This window comes from Syzygium oleosum, unplaced genomic scaffold (genome assembly GCF_021117445.2).
Source record: "Syzygium oleosum isolate NSW1041296 unplaced genomic scaffold, Sole_v2.1 Sole_v2.64, whole genome shotgun sequence".
NCBI classification, from domain to species: Eukaryota; Viridiplantae; Streptophyta; class Magnoliopsida; order Myrtales; family Myrtaceae; genus Syzygium; species Syzygium oleosum.
Genome location: NW_026607548.1, coordinates 132,101 through 152,006, shown reverse-complemented (window position 1 = coordinate 152,006; position 19,906 = coordinate 132,101). Strand labels below are relative to the sequence as shown.

The window sequence follows — 19,906 nt, the reverse complement described above, 5'->3', positions numbered from 1 at the left end:
GCATAATCACAACTAGAGTTCTATTAGCTAAATCTGAACGTAAAAGAACATAAACAAATCTCATTATCTAGTCTTTACCCCAGAAATTTAACCAGTTTCTAAGGTTTCCTTCCCTAGTTGCGGTGGCCTGCTTGTAGTGATCCAACTCTGGGTGATTTGCTGACAAAAGGCTTCAGCTTTTCTCTTCATGCTATCTCTTCCTGCATCTCTACCCAATCTTCAGCTTCCTGTATCAGTTCCGTGCCTCACTTCATCTAATTGCGCCATCGATACCATTGCTGACGTTCGCCCACTTCATCTAATTGCGCCATCGATACGATTGCTGACGTTTGCTCCTTCCCTCGAGATGCAGAAATTGAACCGTTTGAAGGCCCATTGTTTTACTCGTTATCCATACTGAAAGGAAATCCAACTCGAGGTTCAGATATCGGTTCATGTTGATGGCGCATGGTTGAGCTAATAAATCATCAGAAACCAAAGATCAGATCACAGATTATGAGTCTGAACATAGAGAGAACTGGCTTTTGTTCCTTCACTACGGATTCTCTTCAAACCTTCCAACCCAAAAATGGCTGAGCTCCACCCTATCTGCATGCCTGCCGAGTGCGATGTCTGCCAATATATATCTTCTATACCACCGGAGCCATCTTGAGCCCGTGACGCGAAAACCAACCACCTGTAGCCATATCCTCCCTGAACTCTCCATAATCCTCGTCACAGCCATTCACCCGTCCCAGAAATTTCCCTTCAAACCACCCTTCAGGAATCCAAGTCTGTCTCAGGCCTCCAATGCCTTTTATCCGGACTGCACGGGCATCCTTGGTCCAGTATAATCTTGATCAGCCCCGGGAACTCCATGGACGGCATCCTGTATATGCCCACATCCCCATAGCTCAAGAACGTCGCCCCCACTGGCAAATATCTCCTCGTGACCCTCCACGGTGCTCCAATAACTCACTGTGATGTCCAGGGGTTGAATTTGCGATTTGAGCCCAGCAACCGAATGAACCAGCTTCCAGGTCCAATCCCCAACACTGACCAACACATTTCCTGCACCAGAAATTGTCACCCTTGGCGGTACAGACCACTATGCCTCCTCTCACTTCCATCTCTCCTAAAATCCTTCACTTCCATCATGTCCCTTAACACCGCTTCCTTTTGAAATGCTAGTGCTTAAACCATGGACGCTGCCTTAGTTGGCTCAATGACACCGCCAAGCTCGGTATGCACCGCAATCCAGTCGTCCGGTATGCTGAGCCTGCGGGAGAATTAGTCGGCAAATTGGACGTGATCGAGTACTCAATAAGGGAAGGAGTTCTTTTCACAACTTGCTTTGACTAGCACTCCCCACCGGCCCCATGTTAAGATGGTCCCTGCCGGTATGGCCTCTCTAGCCAGCCTCCGGCTCAGCCTCTCCATAGTTTTGAACAAGAGATTGTTGGAAAACAAGAGGAATTTTAATTGGTTTTTCAGTTGATCAATATAAAATGAGATTAAGTACATATATTTAGTGCGATTATTCAAGGACATGTCAATTCAAGATGCCTCTGCATAAAGCTACGGCCTTTCTTTATATATCTTAGTTTTACCATTGGATAATGAATGTTCCTCATCTATGTGTCGAGATTGAACTTCTAAATCCTGTCATAAGGACCATTAATAATAGTGATGTTAAAGTTATCCCAAATTTGCTTGCTTATGGGACTTATCATGGCTTTATGTGTAAGTCTACTTCCTACACCTAGTAATTTGTAAGCTTCTCAATCGAATCCTATAATGCACCTATTGTACATCTAATTTTTGTTAAGAGTCGTTTTCGCATCGCTTCAACGGCAGACTGGGCTTAATGTAGCAGACCAGGTGAGCCGAGTCTCGGAAGGAAATTACTTGTTCGCACCTCTGTTTTGCTCTTCAGACCAATTGAGCTTAATCAGGCCTAATAGGCCACCAGGTCCATCAATACTGATTTGAATCCTGATCCAGAAGCTATTACCAAGACCCATACATCTTCTCTTGGAGAGCAATCATGCCATAATGTTAATTTGACTTTCCTCTGTCATATAGTTGCTGGCCTTCTGTGGAAGTCATGTGGTGCGATTGCTGCAATATCATGGAAACACAATGCTCTAATCTTGTCGGCTTCACTACATCTTTTGGGGGATCAACCACTAAATTCTGTCTAGGCTTGTAATGTGACGTACGAAACCGTGGTCATCAATTGGATTACCTGAACATGACAGTGCCCGACTTCAGCTTCTTCCATAATTCCCCATGAATCTTATTCGGTGAAAAATGAAGTGAAACTCTCATCTCTGCATCCAAATGTTATCCAGCCTGTGGTTCGATCTAAACCAGTTGACAAACGTTGTTTTGTTGGACCCACGTTGCAATTGTCATGGTTGTCGTTGCAGAATCCCATCTTTCATTTTTATCTGCTTTTAAGCAACGACTTGAGCTCATGGGTTAGCATTACCATGCATGGAAACTTGGACGCTTTGGAAGCTCTGTGATGCAGAGGGATATGGCAGGGCATATGCGGCATGTGAAACCCTCAAGGCCTGCTTGCATGGCCGTCTGTCATTGATATTTGCAACTTTGTACATGAATTTACAATGTGATAGTGACCGAATTTCTGTGAAACTAGGTGACCTGCTGACTTATAAATAAGACCCCTTCTCGTATCAATTCACATTAGCACTGAAAATAAGCAAACATACCTTTAACATCTCGTGGTGCTCTATTAACACAGACGGAGACAATGGCACCGCAAGCTACCCACATTTTGCGCGTCATGACATGTTTATGGTTCATGTCGATGTTCTTCACCGCCACCGCTCAGAGTAACGGGATCGGTACCTTCTACACTCCACTGTACCAGCATAAGCATTTGCTTCTCTATATTTGTTCACTTCTAAATCTTGTCGTGAGCAGACCGAGTGATGTGAGTCTGTCTGTGCATCTCTTGTGTCTGGTTCAATTCATACACTGCAGCCTCTGCTTGCTATGGATTTGAAGACCAAGGGGTGATGATAGCGGCGGCTAGCAAAGCACTTTGGAACAACGGTGCAGCTTGTGGCTAATACTACCAAGTCAGGTGTGCCGGCGCCAGGAACCAAGGCGTTCTGATGCAATGCCGCGGAAGCGAGACCGTGGTGGTGAAGATTGTGGACCTCTGCCCGCCCAATTCTTGTCAGGGAACTATTGATTTGTCGCAAGAAGCATTTGCATCAATAGCAGATCCTAACGCTGGCGATATCAACATACAGTACCAACTGTATGTAATCTTTTTTAACCCTTTGTGGTTCGCTTCGACATCCTAAAAATTTTATCGTACTAATCATTCATCATGGTCTGAACCGTGGTTATGCAGGGCCTAAATTCAACGGTCGCAATTGCTCCACGGCTCGTCGAGGAACTAATATTTGGAACCATCTTCATAATAGTAGTAGTAATGATGGAGTCTCCAAAGTCTCGAGTTCTGGCATCTCTTCATCTGGTTCAGTCTCGCTTCTACTTAATTGTACTCGTTAGCTGTTAGAGTTGGAAAGTTCAAGATGCATTATGTTGATGCAGCATGTCCTGGGCCCAGATAGCTCCTTCGCTCCTCCAGGGACTGCTGTTAGTAATGAACTCCTTTTCGTCCCAATATCTATTGTGTGCACACTACCGATTTAAGCATTAGCTCCGCGAGCTCGGGCTCGAAGCATGCGACGATTCTCCTCGTGCTAGAATCTTCAATCTTCGACGTTTGCAGCCAAGCAAGCAGCTATACCTAGACCATTTGACGATTTGCCGGTACATATCTACATACTTTAAGTGCTTATTCCAAACGAGACTTGTGAAAATTACTTTTGTCTCTTTCTCTTTTTATGTCCATGTCCATCGATGAGTCCATCATCAAGATGGGGACAGAGGACTTCAAATGGAAGTGTAGAATACTTCAGAGATCTTTCTTCATTTTAGCTTTGTCCCCTTTTTCGTTTCCAACGTGTTTCCAACATTAATTGACGACGTGACACATCTCGCGCCTTTCGGTGAGGACCTCTAAGTCAACTCTTATGTAAAGTTACTTGAAAAGATATCGGGCGGATGCATATCACTCCCCCTTAAAACTAGAATATAATGACTCTATAGACAGATGATATTTCATCTTTTAACATAAATTTAATTTTTTTTTGGTATTTCCGACATTCTTTTAAATAGCAAGCGAAGTTGGCTAAATTATCGTTTATTTCGGCTGACACAATGCTGCGATGTCATTCTAAGTTCTCGTTAAATTGCGATCAATGATGGATTAGAAGAGAATCATCATCATCATCATAACATTGGATGATAACATGGAAGTGGAGACCTTTTCTTTTAAAACAAGGACAAAAGCCATCGAAAACTCTAAATTATGTTTACCGCGATACTTTATTATAAATTTTTTTCTGTGACACAAAACATACCAAATATGTAATTGCGTGGCACATCCTTCATCAAAATTTTGTTAATGAGAATCATTAAAAATTTACTTATAAAGACGTCGGAAAGTAAATAGTATTAACATGGTGTCCACGTATATCAAGTGATATAAAAATGATCTTGTTTTTATCATAATAGATATAATTTGAAATTTTTAATATAATAAAAATAAAATTTGAAATAAATGTGTCGGGCATAGTTGGAGATTTTTTGCGATTTTTTTTCTTAAAAGGAGGCATCGTAGGATTGGAAGCGAAGAGTCGTAGAAGAGTCACTGTCCCGTCCGAGTTACTGCACTTTCAGCTCACCTGCGAATCCTCCTTCTCACCTGCGTCTCTCCTTCTTCTTCTTCTTCTAACCATTCTGAGCTTTCTCTGCCATCTTGGTCCTCCGTTGCCGCTTTCGAAACCATGGAGAACAAGCCCATCTTCATAGTCGAAGAGAGGAAAGAGCTCATGCTCTCCCCCAACAGAGACGCCCACCCGGCCCTAAGAACGGGTCACTTTCTCAAACCCACAGCGACGGAGCCCGACCCTCCTCCGCTCGTTTCCACCTTGTCGCCGCCGGAGAACTTGCCGATCAACATCAGGTTCAACAACTGGCGTCGCCCGACCAATAGCTGGACCGCATGGGTCGATCGCATGGAGTCCATGTACGAGCTCATATGGAAAAGAGCTGGCATTTACGATGCCATCAAGTGTTCGACATTCTTGATCCATAAGCACACTCGTTTAGTCCTCGGGCTCGCTCAGAATTGGTGTCCCGGCACAAACACCTTCGTTTTTCCCTGGGGCGAGGCCACCATCACGCTCGAGGACGTGATGGTCTTAGGGGGTTACTCTGTTTGGGGATCGTCCCCTGTTTTGAGCCATCTCAGGGACCAGTCGCTGGAGGTTGAGATGAAGCTGAAGAAGCTGAAGCGAGCGATATCCGAGATATCAAAGACCACAGCGAAGAAGGCGGACAGCTGCAAGTGGATGGAGAAGTTTAGGGACACTGGGAGCGATAATGAGCACGATGCCTTCCTCGCGTTTTGGCTGTCGAGGTATGTGTTCCCGCGCCCTGGCAATGTGATCTCTAAGAGGGTACTGCCGATGGCCATAGGTCTGGCTAGAGGTGTGAGGATCGCCCTTGCGCCTGCTGTTTTAGCTCGTATTTATAGAGAGTTAAGGAGGCTGAAGAGTATTTTAGATGGACTAGTTCCCAGGTTGAAGGATGGAAATGAATCGGATTCGATTGATCTGAAATTGTGGGCGCAGTTTGCTTTGGTTCAAGTATGGGCTTGGGAGAGGTTTGCAACCCCCATCAGGCCAAATTCTAGAGAGGTTCAGCCAGGGGAGCCTAGGTTGGGTCGATGGCACAAATCACCAAAATTGAACCTTCACAATGTGCATTCCATGATGGGCGAAGCCGGATTGCAGTTTAAATGGCGTCCCTACAGCTTGGTCGTGAATGACTCAGCATCCTATGCATTTTATGGTGAGAAAGAGAACTGGGTGTCGCTGGAGGAGGACGCTGATGGGGAACTGAGGTCATTCGCTCGCTGCTTGATGGCTCGTGAGTTGCCTGGGCTGAATTTTGTTGAGAAGTACTCGCCTCATCGAGTGGCCATGCAATTTGGGATGGATCAAGATATGCCTGGCCGTGTTGCTCCCTGCAACCAGGACCCCGAGATTGCTTGGGACAACTACAGCAAGTCACTCCAAGATGTGCAGTTGTACATTCCAGCCAGGCTTTACGAACCGTGCATAACAGCTCGCTATGCTGAGTGGTGGGCTTCAAGGAGTTCAAATAGATCGGTGCAGGGTTTAAAAGGAAGGTCGGGAGTTAATGATGACCTGGTTCCTCCCGGTTTTCAGCCGAAAAGTTTAAGCGTTGACACGGGTGACTCCAACGAAAATGATGACAGGCTAACTCTGGGGGAACTGTTGAGGTCCAAAAGGCGAAGAAGTGCTGCCAAGAACTGCTCGGTTGGCGACTGCGACGATTGCTCAGGGATTCATCAAACACAAAGTTCCTACGTAAAGAATGTGGAGAAAACTGACATTGAAATGGGAGGGTCACCAATGGAACCTGTGGAGATAAACAGGCCCCACGCTACTGCTGCTGGAGGAGCTCAAAGAGACAATGAGGAAGACACAAATGAAGTAGGGCAGAGATTTACTGAAGGAGGTTTAGCCGACGAAAATACGGGAGAAAGCAGTGAGTGTTTAACGTATGAAATGCTAGTGGCTGATCTCGAAGCTCGGATTAGCAAGCTGGAGAGAGCAGTTGCTGAGCGAAAAGCTCGTATTACCAAATGAAAAGTTACTCCACAGAATTAGAACTGTGATGCTTTCATGTCCACTGTCTACTGTCCTTCCATGTCTGTAATACTTGAACTGGATCTCTTTTAAGTTAAAGCTCTTGGATATCATTTCCTTTTCTTCTCCTTCTTATTCTATTACATTTCATTTGTCTTGCTTGGGGTTCGCAGAGGATTGATCTCAGTGCTTTCTGCATGTTTGGATTGCTTGTTGTTGATCATTTGGCTTGTGTAAGAAATGGCAATGCTCTGTGGCTGAGCTGGGTGTCATGTACCTGATGCAGTGGACAAGACTTCATATTTTGTGAATGTATGAATATGAACTTTAAGGCTCCCTTGGTTTCACGGAAAATGTAATGTTTCTGAAAAATACTTTTCAAGAAGCCATTTTCTAAGAAAATGACGCAATTTTCCGATATTTGATTGAAATTTGAAAAAAGACTTGGAAAATATTTTATGCCATTTGGTATGGAAAATTAAATCAGGTTTTCCTCCATACACTACTTTTAATAATTTTTTATTTTTTAAAAATTGATTTTTAATTATTTTTTTAATGATCTATTTTCTTTTCTTTTCTTTTTTTCTTTTCTTTCTTTTTTTTTTTTTACCTTCTTCTCAAGCTGGTCGCTGGCCACGGTGAATGCTAGCAATTAGCCACAGACGAGCTCGAGCGTCGCCAGAGGGCAGTGAGGCTCGGGCCTTAATGTACTGATTTTTTTGTTGGTCTTAATTAATGTACTAATTTGTTAAGTGACAAATGAATACTTTGCATGTCAAATATTAATTTACTAAATACTCTTAACAAGTGTCCCTTGGCACCATCTCATAGACACTCCTTGACATAACTTAGTAAAAATTGCAATTGATCTTAGTAATTGATCTGCATGCCTTCTATAGTATTGGTATAGGATGGCTTCTACAGCTTCTTATCTCTCTGCATCCAAATGGTATCTAGCCCACAGTTATATCCAAACCAGTTGATTTGTTGAACCCAAATTGGTAATCATTTCAAAATCCCATTTTTCATTCTTCTTTGCTATAAGCAACGAGTGAAGCTCCTTAGAACTCGGGAGCTTTGGAAGCTTTGTGATGCAGAGGGATATGTCAGGGCATATGCAGCAATGTGAAACCCTCGAGGTCTGATTGCATGGCCGTCTATCGTTGGAAAACACTCAATTCTCTATTATTAATTTCTGCAACTTTGTAAATGAACTTACAATATGATTCGACCGAATCCCTGTGAAACTAGGTGAGAATGCTGACTTATAAATAAGACCCCTTGTCAAATGAATTCACATCAGCACAGAAATTAAACATTCATACCATTAATATTAAGACCTGCAGAGACAATGGCACTGCCAGCTACGAACGTTTTGCGCATCGTGACATGTTTATGGTTCACCTCCATGTTCTTCACAGCCACCGCTCAGAGTAACGGGATCGGTACGTTCTACACTCCACCGTACCGGCGTAAGCATTCGCTTCTCTATCTTGTCATGAGCATACCAAGTGATGGGAGTCTGTCTGTGCATCTCTTCGATGTGGTTCAATTCAAATTCTGCAGCCTCCGCTTGTTATGGATTCGAAGACCAAGGGATGATGATAGGTGCGGCGAGCGAAGCACTTTAGAACGACGGTGGAGCTTGTGGCCAATACTACCAAGTCAAGTGCGTCGGTGCGAGGAACCAAGGCGTTCCGATGCCATGCTACGGAAGCGGGACCGTGGTGGTGAAGATTGTGGACCGCTGCCTGCCCAATTTGTGTCCGGGAAAGATTGATTTCTCGCAAGAAGCATTTGCATCAATAGCAGATCCCAATGCTGGCGATATCAACATACAATACCAACAGTATTTGACCCTTTTTTAATCCTTCGCGCTTCATTTCGCCATCACAAAAGCTTTATCGAACAAATCATTAATCGTGGTCTACATCGTGGTTATGCAGGGCCTAAATTCAGCCGGCAGAAGCTCCGTGGCTCGTCGAGGAACCAATTTTTGGAACCATTTCCTCAAAAAATAGTAATAATGGAAACTCTAAAGTCTCCACTTCTGACATCTACTCATTTGATTCAGTCTTGCTTCTACTTAATTGTACTCTTCAGCTGTTAAGAGTCGGAAAGTTCAAGATACATTATGTTCATGCAGCATGTCCTGGTCCTAGAGAGCTCCTTTGCTCCTCCAAGGGCAGCTATCAGTAATGAACTCCTTTTCCTCTCAGTATCTACTGATGTATACACTATCGAGTATCGATTAAAACTTAAGCTCCGTGCGCTCAGACTTGAAGCGTGCGATGATTCTCTTCGTGCTAGAATCTTTGAAGTTTGCAGTGGCGAAGCGGACAGCTATACCTAGACAATTTGCCTGTTAATGAGTTTTGAGACTGCAATAAAATCCAAGCAAAATACATGGCAAACCATCAATAGAGATCTTGTGGAAATCTCTCGCTCTCTCTCTGTCATGTCCATGTCCATCGAAGAGACCATTGTCAAGATAGGGATATTGGGCTTCAATGGAAGTACAGAATACTTTAGAGATTGCATTACTCACTTGAAAAGGAATAATAGAAAATAATGCTAATTTTGTTTCGCTTAAAATGAATGATCTAATATGATTATTTATATCGCTTGAAATAACCAGTTAAGATAGGGATATTGGGCTTCAAGGGAAGAAGAGAATAATACCTTTAGAGGTCAGACGCTCTTGCAGCTGAGAATGTGGATAGGTGTTGTACCAGAACTAGGGGAAAGAAAGGCTGGGCTACGCATACAGATGACTGCTCATGAAGTCCTCCTCAGCAATTTTTTCTTTGCTTTTGGAGAGGTGTGTTGCATTGCAGTGTAGCTTCAGAGCAATACAATCAAAGACACTCAATGACATAGGAATTTGGCACGGTTCATCTTCTTTTCTGGCGAGGATGAACAGCACTTCGCATAGCTCTCAAATCTCCGGGTAACCTCTCGTACCGCCATGGCCACTTGAGCTTGAAGCTGGGCTCGAGGGTCTGACCTCCACCTTCGAAGCTCGTGAGTGGTCACAAGCTGCCATGGCCAAGCTTCGAAGCAGCATGAAGGTCAAGCTTCGAAGCTTGCAGCTGCCATGGCTGCTCGAGCTCGAAGCTTGGCTTGAGGGTCTGACCTCAACCTTCGAAGCTTGCCGGGTTGTCGGGCAAGTGCCGATGAGCGCCGCCAGATGTCCAGGTAGCAGCAGTGGGCAATGAAGCAAGACCGCCGGTGGAGTTTGACCAATCGATGGAAGAAGATGCACGTTCCAAGTCATCTTTTTTAAAGTAATTTTGGACAGGAGGGTAAATATGTTATAATGGTTATAGTTTGTGATTTTTGTGAAGGTTTTTTCCCTCTCTAGAAAGCAGGCGACGCTAGCCAAACATCATTCGTCAAAGCTAACAATATAAGAAAATGAACTATGTGATGTAAAATTCTAAGTTCCCATTAAATTGTGATCAAGGGAAAATTCCAAAAAGGGATCCGAAGTGGAGACATTTTCTCAAATAAGGATCTGAAGTTGGCTTTGTTTCAAATAAGGACCTGAAATAGCTGATGAGTCTCAAATAAGGGCCCAAAATGACTGATGAGTCTCGAATAAGGGCCTGAGCCCTCCGACCGGCCAAATGTTCACCGGCCGACGAGCAAGTGAATTTTCCGGCGAACGGAACAAGGGCACTTTCGTCCAAAAAGAAATCAGAATTTAAAGTTACCGTCCCTAAAAATAAAAAATCTGTTCTTCCCGTCTTCTTCGTTACCTTAGGAGACAACCCTAATCCTCCTCCGCCATACGCACGACCTCGTTCACCACCGTTGCCGGGTCTGTCCAAGCACTTCTTGACCGGCGTCGGATTCACCGCCGGATCTGTCTAAGTAGTTGCCGGCGAAGAGGTCGCTGAAGTGCGACCGGCTCTCCTTCAGTTTCCTCAGCACCTTCGCGCACGAGACCCTCAATTCCCTCACCAGCCTTTTCCGAGTCTTCAAGGATGTGCAGATGGCCGATGCAGAGACCTTCGCTTTTCAGGCGGAGATCAACCAGCTCCTGAGCTTGAACATCAACACTTTCTACAGCAACAAGGAGATTTTCCTTAGCGAACTTATCGGCAATTCATCTTATGTACGTCTCTCTGCTTATTCCTTTTTATTTGCCAATATGTGTCCGTGATTGTACGTGTGCCCTGCATCGCATTGAGCAGTGAATGGGACACCCGGTGCGGAATGAATTTGAAGGCTAAAATATTACGAAAAAAGTCTTGTTTAGATTCGTCAATTTTACTATCGTTTTGAATCACTTGCATTGACTTTAGGAAGAATTAGTCAGTGATGATGGGAGTCCACAGTATTCAATCATAGACCAAGACACAGTTGTCCCCTGCATCTTCAAGCCGTTGAACGAACCTCTGTCTTGGTTCACAATTGGGACAGTTTCTGAGTTTTAGATGAACTATAAGATCTTTGAGATTTAGTGAGAAGCAGCTAAACTGTCGAGGTTAAAGAGTGAACGTGTGAAGCGGATTAGTTCAAGGCAGCGGAGTGTAGAATAAATTGAAGGCGAACTAAGTTTCTTACATCTGGGAATCGCAGGCTGGAGGTTCCTTCAGTCACAAGGGACGTTAGTGGAGACCAACTTAGCAGAGGAACCAAAATCAACAACTCATAATTGGTTCACCCATTGTCTGTATATATGATTTCTATGCAAAGTAAGCCAGAATCAGAAAAACTACTAATTGAGAATCGATGCTGCCGATGTGATGAAAAACAATTAGTAAGGTCCTCACATAAACAGGCAAAGGTAACTTCAGTAATTGTACCACTAATTCACAAGGTGGAAAACAGGTAAACATTGAACAGATAGAGCTTCACATGTATTATATCACTTCTCCAAATCCAAAAGATACATCATGATTTATGAGGCACTTTTAGTGAATACTCCCTTCATCATGAAACGTTGACATATGCCACATGTCACCTAAACTATCACAATAAGAAAAGTGACAAGATAAGTCAAGACCAAAACATACAATAGCTTTTAGCCCTCCTTCATTCTAGTGACAGAGTCCTTCAAGCCGGTCATTTCCTTGCCACTATTTGGCTCGGTTCTGGCTGTCCTCATGGATACCCAACTTCAGTTTCATGGAGAAGCCCATAAAACTTGTTGTGATCCTCCTTGTTCTCTGCAATCTCATCGAACATTTCGATGCACTTCTTCACAAGATTCTTCCTAATCACCTTCAAAATCTTGTTCCGCTGCAGCATCTCATGGGAAATTTTGAGAGGCAAGTCATCGGAGTCGACAACCCCCTTCCCAAAGCCGAGGTACTCAGGGATAAGTTCTTTGTAGTTGTCCATGATGAACACCCTCCTGACATAGAGTTTGATATTGTTCATCTTCTTTCAGTGTCGAAGAGATCAAATGGAGCTCTTTTTGGAACAAAAAGTATTGCTTCGAATTCGAGCTGGCCTTCACCAGAGAAGCGCTTCACTGGAAAATGGTCTTCCCAGTCCTTGGTCAAGCTATTGTAGAAGGAAGCATACTCCTCCTTGGTGATCTCCTCCAGCTTTCTCAGCCAGAGTGGTTTCTGCTTGTTGATGAGTTGCCACTCGTGTGCTTGATATTCTTCTTCTTCCCTTTCTAATCCTATTTGTCCTCATCAACATCCTCAAAATCTCTCTCCTCGTCCTTCTTGGATTCATCTTCATCCTCGTCGTCGCTTATCTCCTTCTCAGTTGTTTTCTCGGTCCAGAGGTAATGAACTCAGGATGCTTGTTCACAAGGTCCTTGATTTTCCTCCTCCAAGTACTCCAACTGTCAACAGAAAGCCAAACATCAACAACCATAATTAGTGACCTGTTCAGTCCATTATATTTGTAAATTCAACAAATAAAGTAGACTCTGCTGAAAGCACACAAATGCTGCATAATCCAATTGGAGATTGGAAAGTATCCTACCTAATCCTCCTTGAGGAACAGTGTGATTTTGGTTCCTCTGCTAAGTTGGTCTCCACTAACGTCCCTTGTGACCGAAGGAACCTCCAGCCTGCGATTCCCAGATGTAAGAAACTTAGTTCGCATTCAATTTATTCTACACTCCGCTGCCTTGAACTAATCCGCTTCACACGTTCACTCTTTAACCTCGACAGTTTAGCTGCTTCTCACTAAATCTCAAAGATCTTATAGTTCATCTAAAACTCAGAAACTGTCCCAATTGTCAACCAAGACAGAGATTCGTTCAACGGCTTGAAGATGCAGGGGACAACTGTGTCTTGGTCTATGATTGAATACTGTGGACTCCCATCATCACTGACTAATTCTTCCTAAAGTCAATGCAAGTGATTCAAAACGATAGTAAAATTGACGAATCTAAACAAGACTTTTTTCGTAATATTTTAGCCTTCAAATTCATTCCGCACCGGGTGTCCCATTCACTGCTCAATGCGATGCAGGGCACACGTACAATCACGGACACATATTGGCAAATAAAAAGGAATAAGCAGAGAGACGTACATAAGATGAATTGCCGATAAGTTCGCTAAGGAAAATCTCCTTGTTGCTGTAGAAAGTGTTGATGATCAAGCTCAGGAGCTGGTTGATCTCCGCCTGAAAAGCGAAGGTCTCTGCGTCGGCCATCTGCACATCCTTGAAGACTCGGAAAAGGCTGGTGAGGGAATTGAGGGTCTCGTGCGCGAAGGTGCTGAGGAAACTGAAGGAGAGCCGGTCGCACTTCAGCGACCTCTTCGCCGGCAACTACTTGGACAGATCCGGCGGTGAATCCGACGCCGGTCAAGAAGTGCCTGGACAGACCCGGCAACGGTGGTGAACGAGGTCGTGCGTATGGCGGAGGAGGATTAGGGTTGTCTCCTAAGGTAACGAAGAAGACGGGAAGAACAGATTTTTTATTTTTAGGGACGGTAACTTTAAATTCTGATTTCTTTTTGGACGAAAGTGCCCTTGTTCCGTTCGCCAGAAAATTCACTTGCTCGCTGGCCGGTGAACATTTGGCCGGTCGGAGGGCTCAAGCCCTTATTCGGAGACTCATCACCACTTTGCTCTTTATTCGCACTAATCACCTACTCTACGGCCTTATTCAAACAAAGCCCAACTTCATATCCTTATTTAAGAAAATATCTCCACTTCGGGTCCCTTTTTGGAATTTTTCCTGTGATCAATGATGAATTACAAATAAAAATTTATTACCACAACATTTATTAATAACATCAGAGTAAAGGCCTTTTTTATTCTAAGGTTCAACAACTTAATTATTCTTAAAATTGATTATAAGTAAATTTTTTAGTATTTAATTGAAAATGATTTTTTTTTAAAAAAAAGAAACTTCAAGCCTTATAAAGGGTCAGTCATGCTTTGCTCCACTCATTTATTGCCACGTATTGGAGTAGGGCTCACTTTTCGAATATACCCTTTCTCCTCAGTTTCTCTCTCCTCTCATCCTTCTGGGCACATTGACAAAAAAAAAAAAAAAATCTCCGAGAACTCTCTCTCCCCTCCTTTGATGATATTCTTCTTCTACACGTTTGGATCTCAATTGCACGAAAAAACCAGAGCTCTCGTCCATGGCCATCGCAATTTGCTAACATCTGTTTTAGTTTTTCCCGGATTAAAAAAACGCACCAACAACAAACTCCGTCACTATAACTTACTCTCTATGCCATAACGGAAACACCGAAAATCCCATCCGAGTCTCCAAACGCCGATCAAATCTGGCTGAACGACGTCGACGGCGATCGTTCATCCAAAATTTGGCCAGCTCACTCTCCAAAAGCTTACCAGCTCTGGTCGAACGTGCTGACGGCGGCCGCAACGCTGATGGCCGGTAACGCTAACTGTGCATGGCTAGCCTCGAGCCCATGTCGTCCGTGGCCTTAAACGACAAAAAGTAAGCCAAAGAAAAAGAGTGAGAGAAAAAAGACGGGGGGGGGACGTGAAGGAGAGAGAGTAAATCTAAAAAGTGGGCGCCACTCGAACACGTGGCGATAAATGATTGGAGCGGAGTGGGAGTTGAGCGAAGTGTGATTGACATGGAGCTCCAGGAGCATGCAATATTTTCTCGAGAAATGATTAAGTGACAAACCTTAATTTAATGTGAGAATAATAACGTATTCTGGATTACAAAAAAAATAACAAATAATTATAAATTGTTGTGAGATCCACTCTACCAAGAATTTGTGGCTTATGACATACTGTTATTCTCACATTGGCCCAAAAACTGTTATGTTAGCAAAGCCTCCCCCATTATTCGACAAAAAATAAAAAGGGTTAATAACACTAAAAACTCCAAATTGGATTTATCCCAAACTAATTTTTTTACCACAAAAAACCTCAAACTGGTATACCTGTGACAAATTTATCCAAAATTAATATTTTTAACACAAAAAACCTCAAAACTGGTATATTTGTGATAAATTTATCTTCCGTTAAATTAGATTAATATCACGAAAAATCACAAACCGGTACACCTATGAAAAACGGAGGGTAAAACCCAAACCGGTACACTCGTCAACTACCATATGTTATCCAACTCAGAAATTTGACGGTAAAATTTAACAGAAAGTAACAGAGGTAAGTTAATCACCGGTGTACTAGTTTGGGGTTTTTAATAGTCAAAAAATGAATTTGAGGTAAATTTATCACAAATATACCTATTTGGAGGTTTTAGTGATATTAATCTAAAATTTAAAAAGGGTCGCGCTTTTTCCGCTCCTTTCTTAGCTCTCACACTCCCTTTTACAGTGTATTAACCATATTACCCTCACTAAGAGTCAAAAGTGAGGCTCATTTGAGAATTTTTTATTTGTTTCTTTTTTTTCTTCCACGTTCTTTTTCTTCTCGGTGGTTTTCTTGATTAGGGACCAATGGATATGAAGATGACGCCATCTCCAACAATGGTTCCTTGATGGGAGTGTCGATCTCTTTATCCTCCCGAATGGCCAGCTACCAAAAAGAGGGACTAAGATGCAAATCAGGGAAGACAAAGACAATGATTATGGCGGGTATGTTATCCCACACACAAATGGCTCTCTAAGCCTTTATAAAAGGGACTGCCCTTTAGCTATCAAGCCCCTCTTCGAATTTTGATTCGCACCTTAGAACTACTTTATAGTAGCAGAATTTTGATGCACAGGTTCCATACCATGGCAAGTGTAAAGCATAGTACCAGGACTAATCAGCACACGTACGTTTGTTTAGAGAATCATACCAAGCAGAAAGGTAGAAACAAAGATTTAGGGATTCATAACACAATTTTTATTTCTCAAGGCTTCTTTCTGAGAGCATATCGTGCCTCTAAATATTACAGGCACGGTCTTTTATAGGCACGAATACAGACATTTTTACAAACGACTACACAAACGATCAATTATTGGTGAAGTTCTGGAAATTACCGATAATTTGACAATCGCCGACCGATCATAAAGGCTTTTACAACTGACAGATGACAAGGAAAATTCTAACAAGTGACAATAAAGACTGAAAAGTGTCACAAACGACTTTTACAGACGACTGAAACACCTTTAGACGACGGTTTTTCTTCGTTTTTGCACGTTTTTTCTTCTTGATACAATATTACTTCAATGCCAAACAGTGCTGAACAGTGTATGAACAGTATATGTACAGTGCCGAACAGTCCATGAACAGTGATTTCCAAAAATTGAGCTGGTTTTTCAAACATGATGAGTTGGTTTTTTCAACACACTTGATAAGGCTTCAGAGATCATATTTATAGATGGGTTCTTCAGTGTTGTCATCGTCAGAGCTGTCCGAACTATCTCCGTCTTTTTGTTTTATATAATCTCTGAGGATTCGTTCAATTTCCGCAATCTCTAGGTCCACATCTTCATGAAGTTCCGAAGACTTTTGCTTTTTTCGTGAAGACTCTGGAATGTCTGCAGAACTTGAGACAATATTAGCAGAACTTGATGGCATATGTGGCTGAGGAAAATTATCTAATTACAGTGACAGATTATCTTTGTCATCGCCTAAACTGAGTGCTAGTTGTAACTCACTGTAATCATATGGGTTTTGCGATAATGGTCCTCCCCATGAATTCTGTGACTGAGAAGCTTGAGATGAGGATGGGGTCTCTTGAGATGAGGACGAGGTAGCTTTATCCGAAGCAGCAGCAGCATCCATATCTGCTTGCATATCTATGCCATAATATTGTCACAATGCTATATCAATTATTGCCTGATAGCTGTGATCAGCTGGATGATCCCAAGACACGTTGCTAGAACTGGCTGGCCATACTTCTTGTGGTATCACATAATTGTATTGACATAGAAATTTATGGAGTTCTCTACATTCCTGAGAAAGTGGAGAGATTTTGCATGGAAGGGTTTTGTAAAACTTTTTTGGAACTAGTTGAAGTTTGTAGGTAGTTACTCCTATATTAGATGGAGTTTTGCTCACGTCTCTATTTGGACAAATAAAAACCTATGGCCTGCTAAACAGAACTATTGTATGCAACTCTGGATTGGGTCTACAAGCTCTAAGCTGCTCTTGAAACATGCATTTTCCAACCTTCCAATGGTTTGAACCAATTAAGTATGTCACCCAAATGCTTAAACTTTTTTTCTCCTAAGATAATTCTGCCAATAATGACAATAATTCTAGTTGTTGGAAATTCAACGGCTATGGTATAAAGATTGAACAAATACCAACAAAACCACTTGAATTCCTCTGGGAATTCGTCTTCAAGATTGAGGGAGATAGGATGAATGAAAGGATATTCTGGATACAATCCGCTGGGTCTAAGATTTAATCCTCTAAACCTGCTGAAAATTAGCAGTTGATATTTCCACATTAATGATGACAGATTTTCATGAAGGGTATTGTTCTGGATGTATTCAGGAACTACGGCGAGTACTGCACTTTAGCCAAGAAAGTTTCATCTTGATAGGTTTGTATCCAATGAACGGATTTCGAGATACATACATATTTATAGATGAAACTAGTGCAGCAAATTCTTTTGGCATAGATAAGAAATCAGCAAGCACGTTCTTTTTTCCTACTATATGCTTGGTTTCAAAGGAATATTTTGAAAACTGTTCCGCCTGTCTGAGGAGTTGAAGATGATAAATTTGCTTTTGTTTAAACTTCAGCATCTGGGAGAATGAGGACATATCTAGTTCCACTAGAAAATGATGTCAAATAAGATGAAATTCAAACTTCTTGATACCATATTTTACAGCCAAGATTTCTTTAAGGGTTGAGTGATAATGCATTTCACTTGGCGTAAATCTTCCACTTTTGTGTCTACAGATCTGACGCTTGCCATCAATTTCTTTGAATAAAACAACAGCCCAATATTCATCGCTTGCATCTGTTTGCAAGACTCGTTTCCCAATAAAAGGGATTTGCAGAGGAGGGAGATGCTGCAAAATTTCTTTAAGGCGTTTGACTGATTTAGTCTGCTGAGGTCCCTATTGTAAGGACCCGGGGTCTACACTGTGTAATAGTGTCCGCTTTGGGCCCACTGACCCTCACGGCTTTAAAATGCGTTACACAGAATAGAGAACCCAAGCCTTATAAACTAGCCTAGGACTCCCCCCCCTAAGCGATGTGGGACAAGAGACATGCCCCCCCTTGCTATCCTAGAAGCCTGCCAGGAGCCGCTCCTTGTCCAAGCCCTCTGGCCCCGGCGACCACTCCCCGCCCTCGTCGGACCGGGTCGTTACATTCTCCCCTCCTTCGAGCACAGCGTCCTCGCTGTGCCCCCACACGCGGTCGGGAGTCGGCTCTGATACCATTTGTAAGGACCCGAGGTCTACACTGTGTAATATTGTCCGCTTTGGGCCCACTGACCCTCACGGCTTTAAAACGCGTTACACAGAATAGAGAACCCAAGCCTTATAAACTAGCCCAGGACTCCCCCTAAGCGATGTGGGACAAGAGACATGCCCCCCCTTGCCATCCTAGAAGCCTGCCAGGAGCCGCTCCTTGTCCAAGCCCTCTGGACCCGGCGACCACTCCCCGCCCTCGTCGGACCGGGTCGTTACACCTATGGAGGCGCATTCTTTTTTAGCATTTATTATAGCGGACTCACCAAGTTGGTGATTTTGAGAATGAAATCTCTGAGATAATTTACTATCCCAAGAAATTGTTGGACCTGTTTGAGAGAGAAATTCTCATCAGGAAATTTCTGCAATTCTTTGGTAATATGGGGACCGGGATAATATGTCTCGTCCTTAAGATGCATTCCAAGGAATTCGATTTCCCGTTGGGCAATAATCATCTTTGTTGACATACAAATTTTGCCTAGTCATTTAGGGTTTAATTGCACAAGAACTAGGGATTAATTTTTAACCCCTAAATAAAAATATTTTCATTAAATTACATGGCATATAGATATTAGGTGCATTTACGTTAATAGAATTTAGTGAAACATATTTTCCTTTTATTTTATTTGTTTTATTTAAAAAAATCATTATAAAAATTAAAAAAGAAAAAAGAAAAGAGAGAGAAGACAAAAGAGGGGTCTCCCTCTGGGCACACTTACAGAAAGGCAAAAGGACACTATTGGTGCTATAACTTGTGTACGGAGATCACTTTGGTGTCATAACTTTTTTTCGGATCACTTTGGTGCCAAAATCGGAGAAAAAAGATCACTTTAGTGACTCCGGCCAAAATTCCGGCCAAAAAAGAGCCACGTCAGATTTTCGGCTAGCCATGTTAGATTTCCGGTGAGCCATGTCAGCATCGGAAATTAATAAAAAAAGAGCCACATCAGATTTCCGGTGGCCATGTCAGTATTGGCACTAAAGTGATCGTTTTTCAAAAAAGTCGACACAAAAGTGATCCAAAAAAAGTTATGGCACCAAAGTGATCTCCCTACATAAGTTATGGCACTAATAGCGTCCTTTTGCCCTTACGTAAAAGAAAAGGGGGAAAGGACACAGAAGAAAGTAGTTTGCATATTTCCTTAAAGGAAAAGCTCACAAGAAGAGACAAAAGAGGGCAGAGCTCTCTTCTTTGGTCTCGGTCAATGCACGTCCAGAACAGGGGAAGAAAGGGAAGAGAACAGAGAGCAAAAAAAAAGAAGAGAGAACGAGAGGAGAGACGGAAAGAGATTTTCGGAGAGCGACAGAGTGACCAAGTAAAAAGGGGCCGAGAGCTAGAGTGTTCCT

General features: G+C 42.7%; 2 protein-coding genes and 2 pseudogenes across 2 annotated transcripts; 1 reads left to right on the top strand and 3 right to left on the bottom strand.

Annotated features, from left to right (window-relative positions):
* Nucleotides 1-296: 296 nt before the first annotated feature.
* On the bottom strand, nucleotides 297-2,781 carry LOC115664142 (probable sarcosine oxidase; annotated as a pseudogene).
* Nucleotides 2,782-4,736: 1,955 nt separating this feature from the next.
* On the top strand, nucleotides 4,737-6,939 carry LOC130137206 (uncharacterized). Its single transcript, XM_056307995.1, has one exon. The coding sequence runs from the start codon at nucleotides 4,875-4,877 to the stop codon at nucleotides 6,765-6,767; it is 1,893 nt and encodes a 630-aa protein (XP_056163970.1). The 5' UTR covers nucleotides 4,737-4,874; the 3' UTR covers nucleotides 6,768-6,939.
* A 4,668-nt stretch (nucleotides 6,940-11,607) lies between these two features.
* LOC130137196 (heat shock protein 83-like) lies at nucleotides 11,608-12,952 on the bottom strand (annotated as a pseudogene).
* LOC130137193 (heat shock protein 90-2-like) lies at nucleotides 12,826-13,774 on the bottom strand. Its single transcript, XM_056307956.1, has 2 exons — nucleotides 13,275-13,774; nucleotides 12,826-13,084 (listed from the first exon to the last, which is right to left on the bottom strand). Exons 1-2 carry the CDS (start codon nucleotides 13,395-13,397, stop codon nucleotides 12,953-12,955), a joined length of 255 nt encoding a protein of 84 aa, XP_056163931.1. The 5' UTR covers nucleotides 13,398-13,774; the 3' UTR covers nucleotides 12,826-12,952.
* Nucleotides 13,775-19,906: the final 6,132 nt, after the last annotated feature.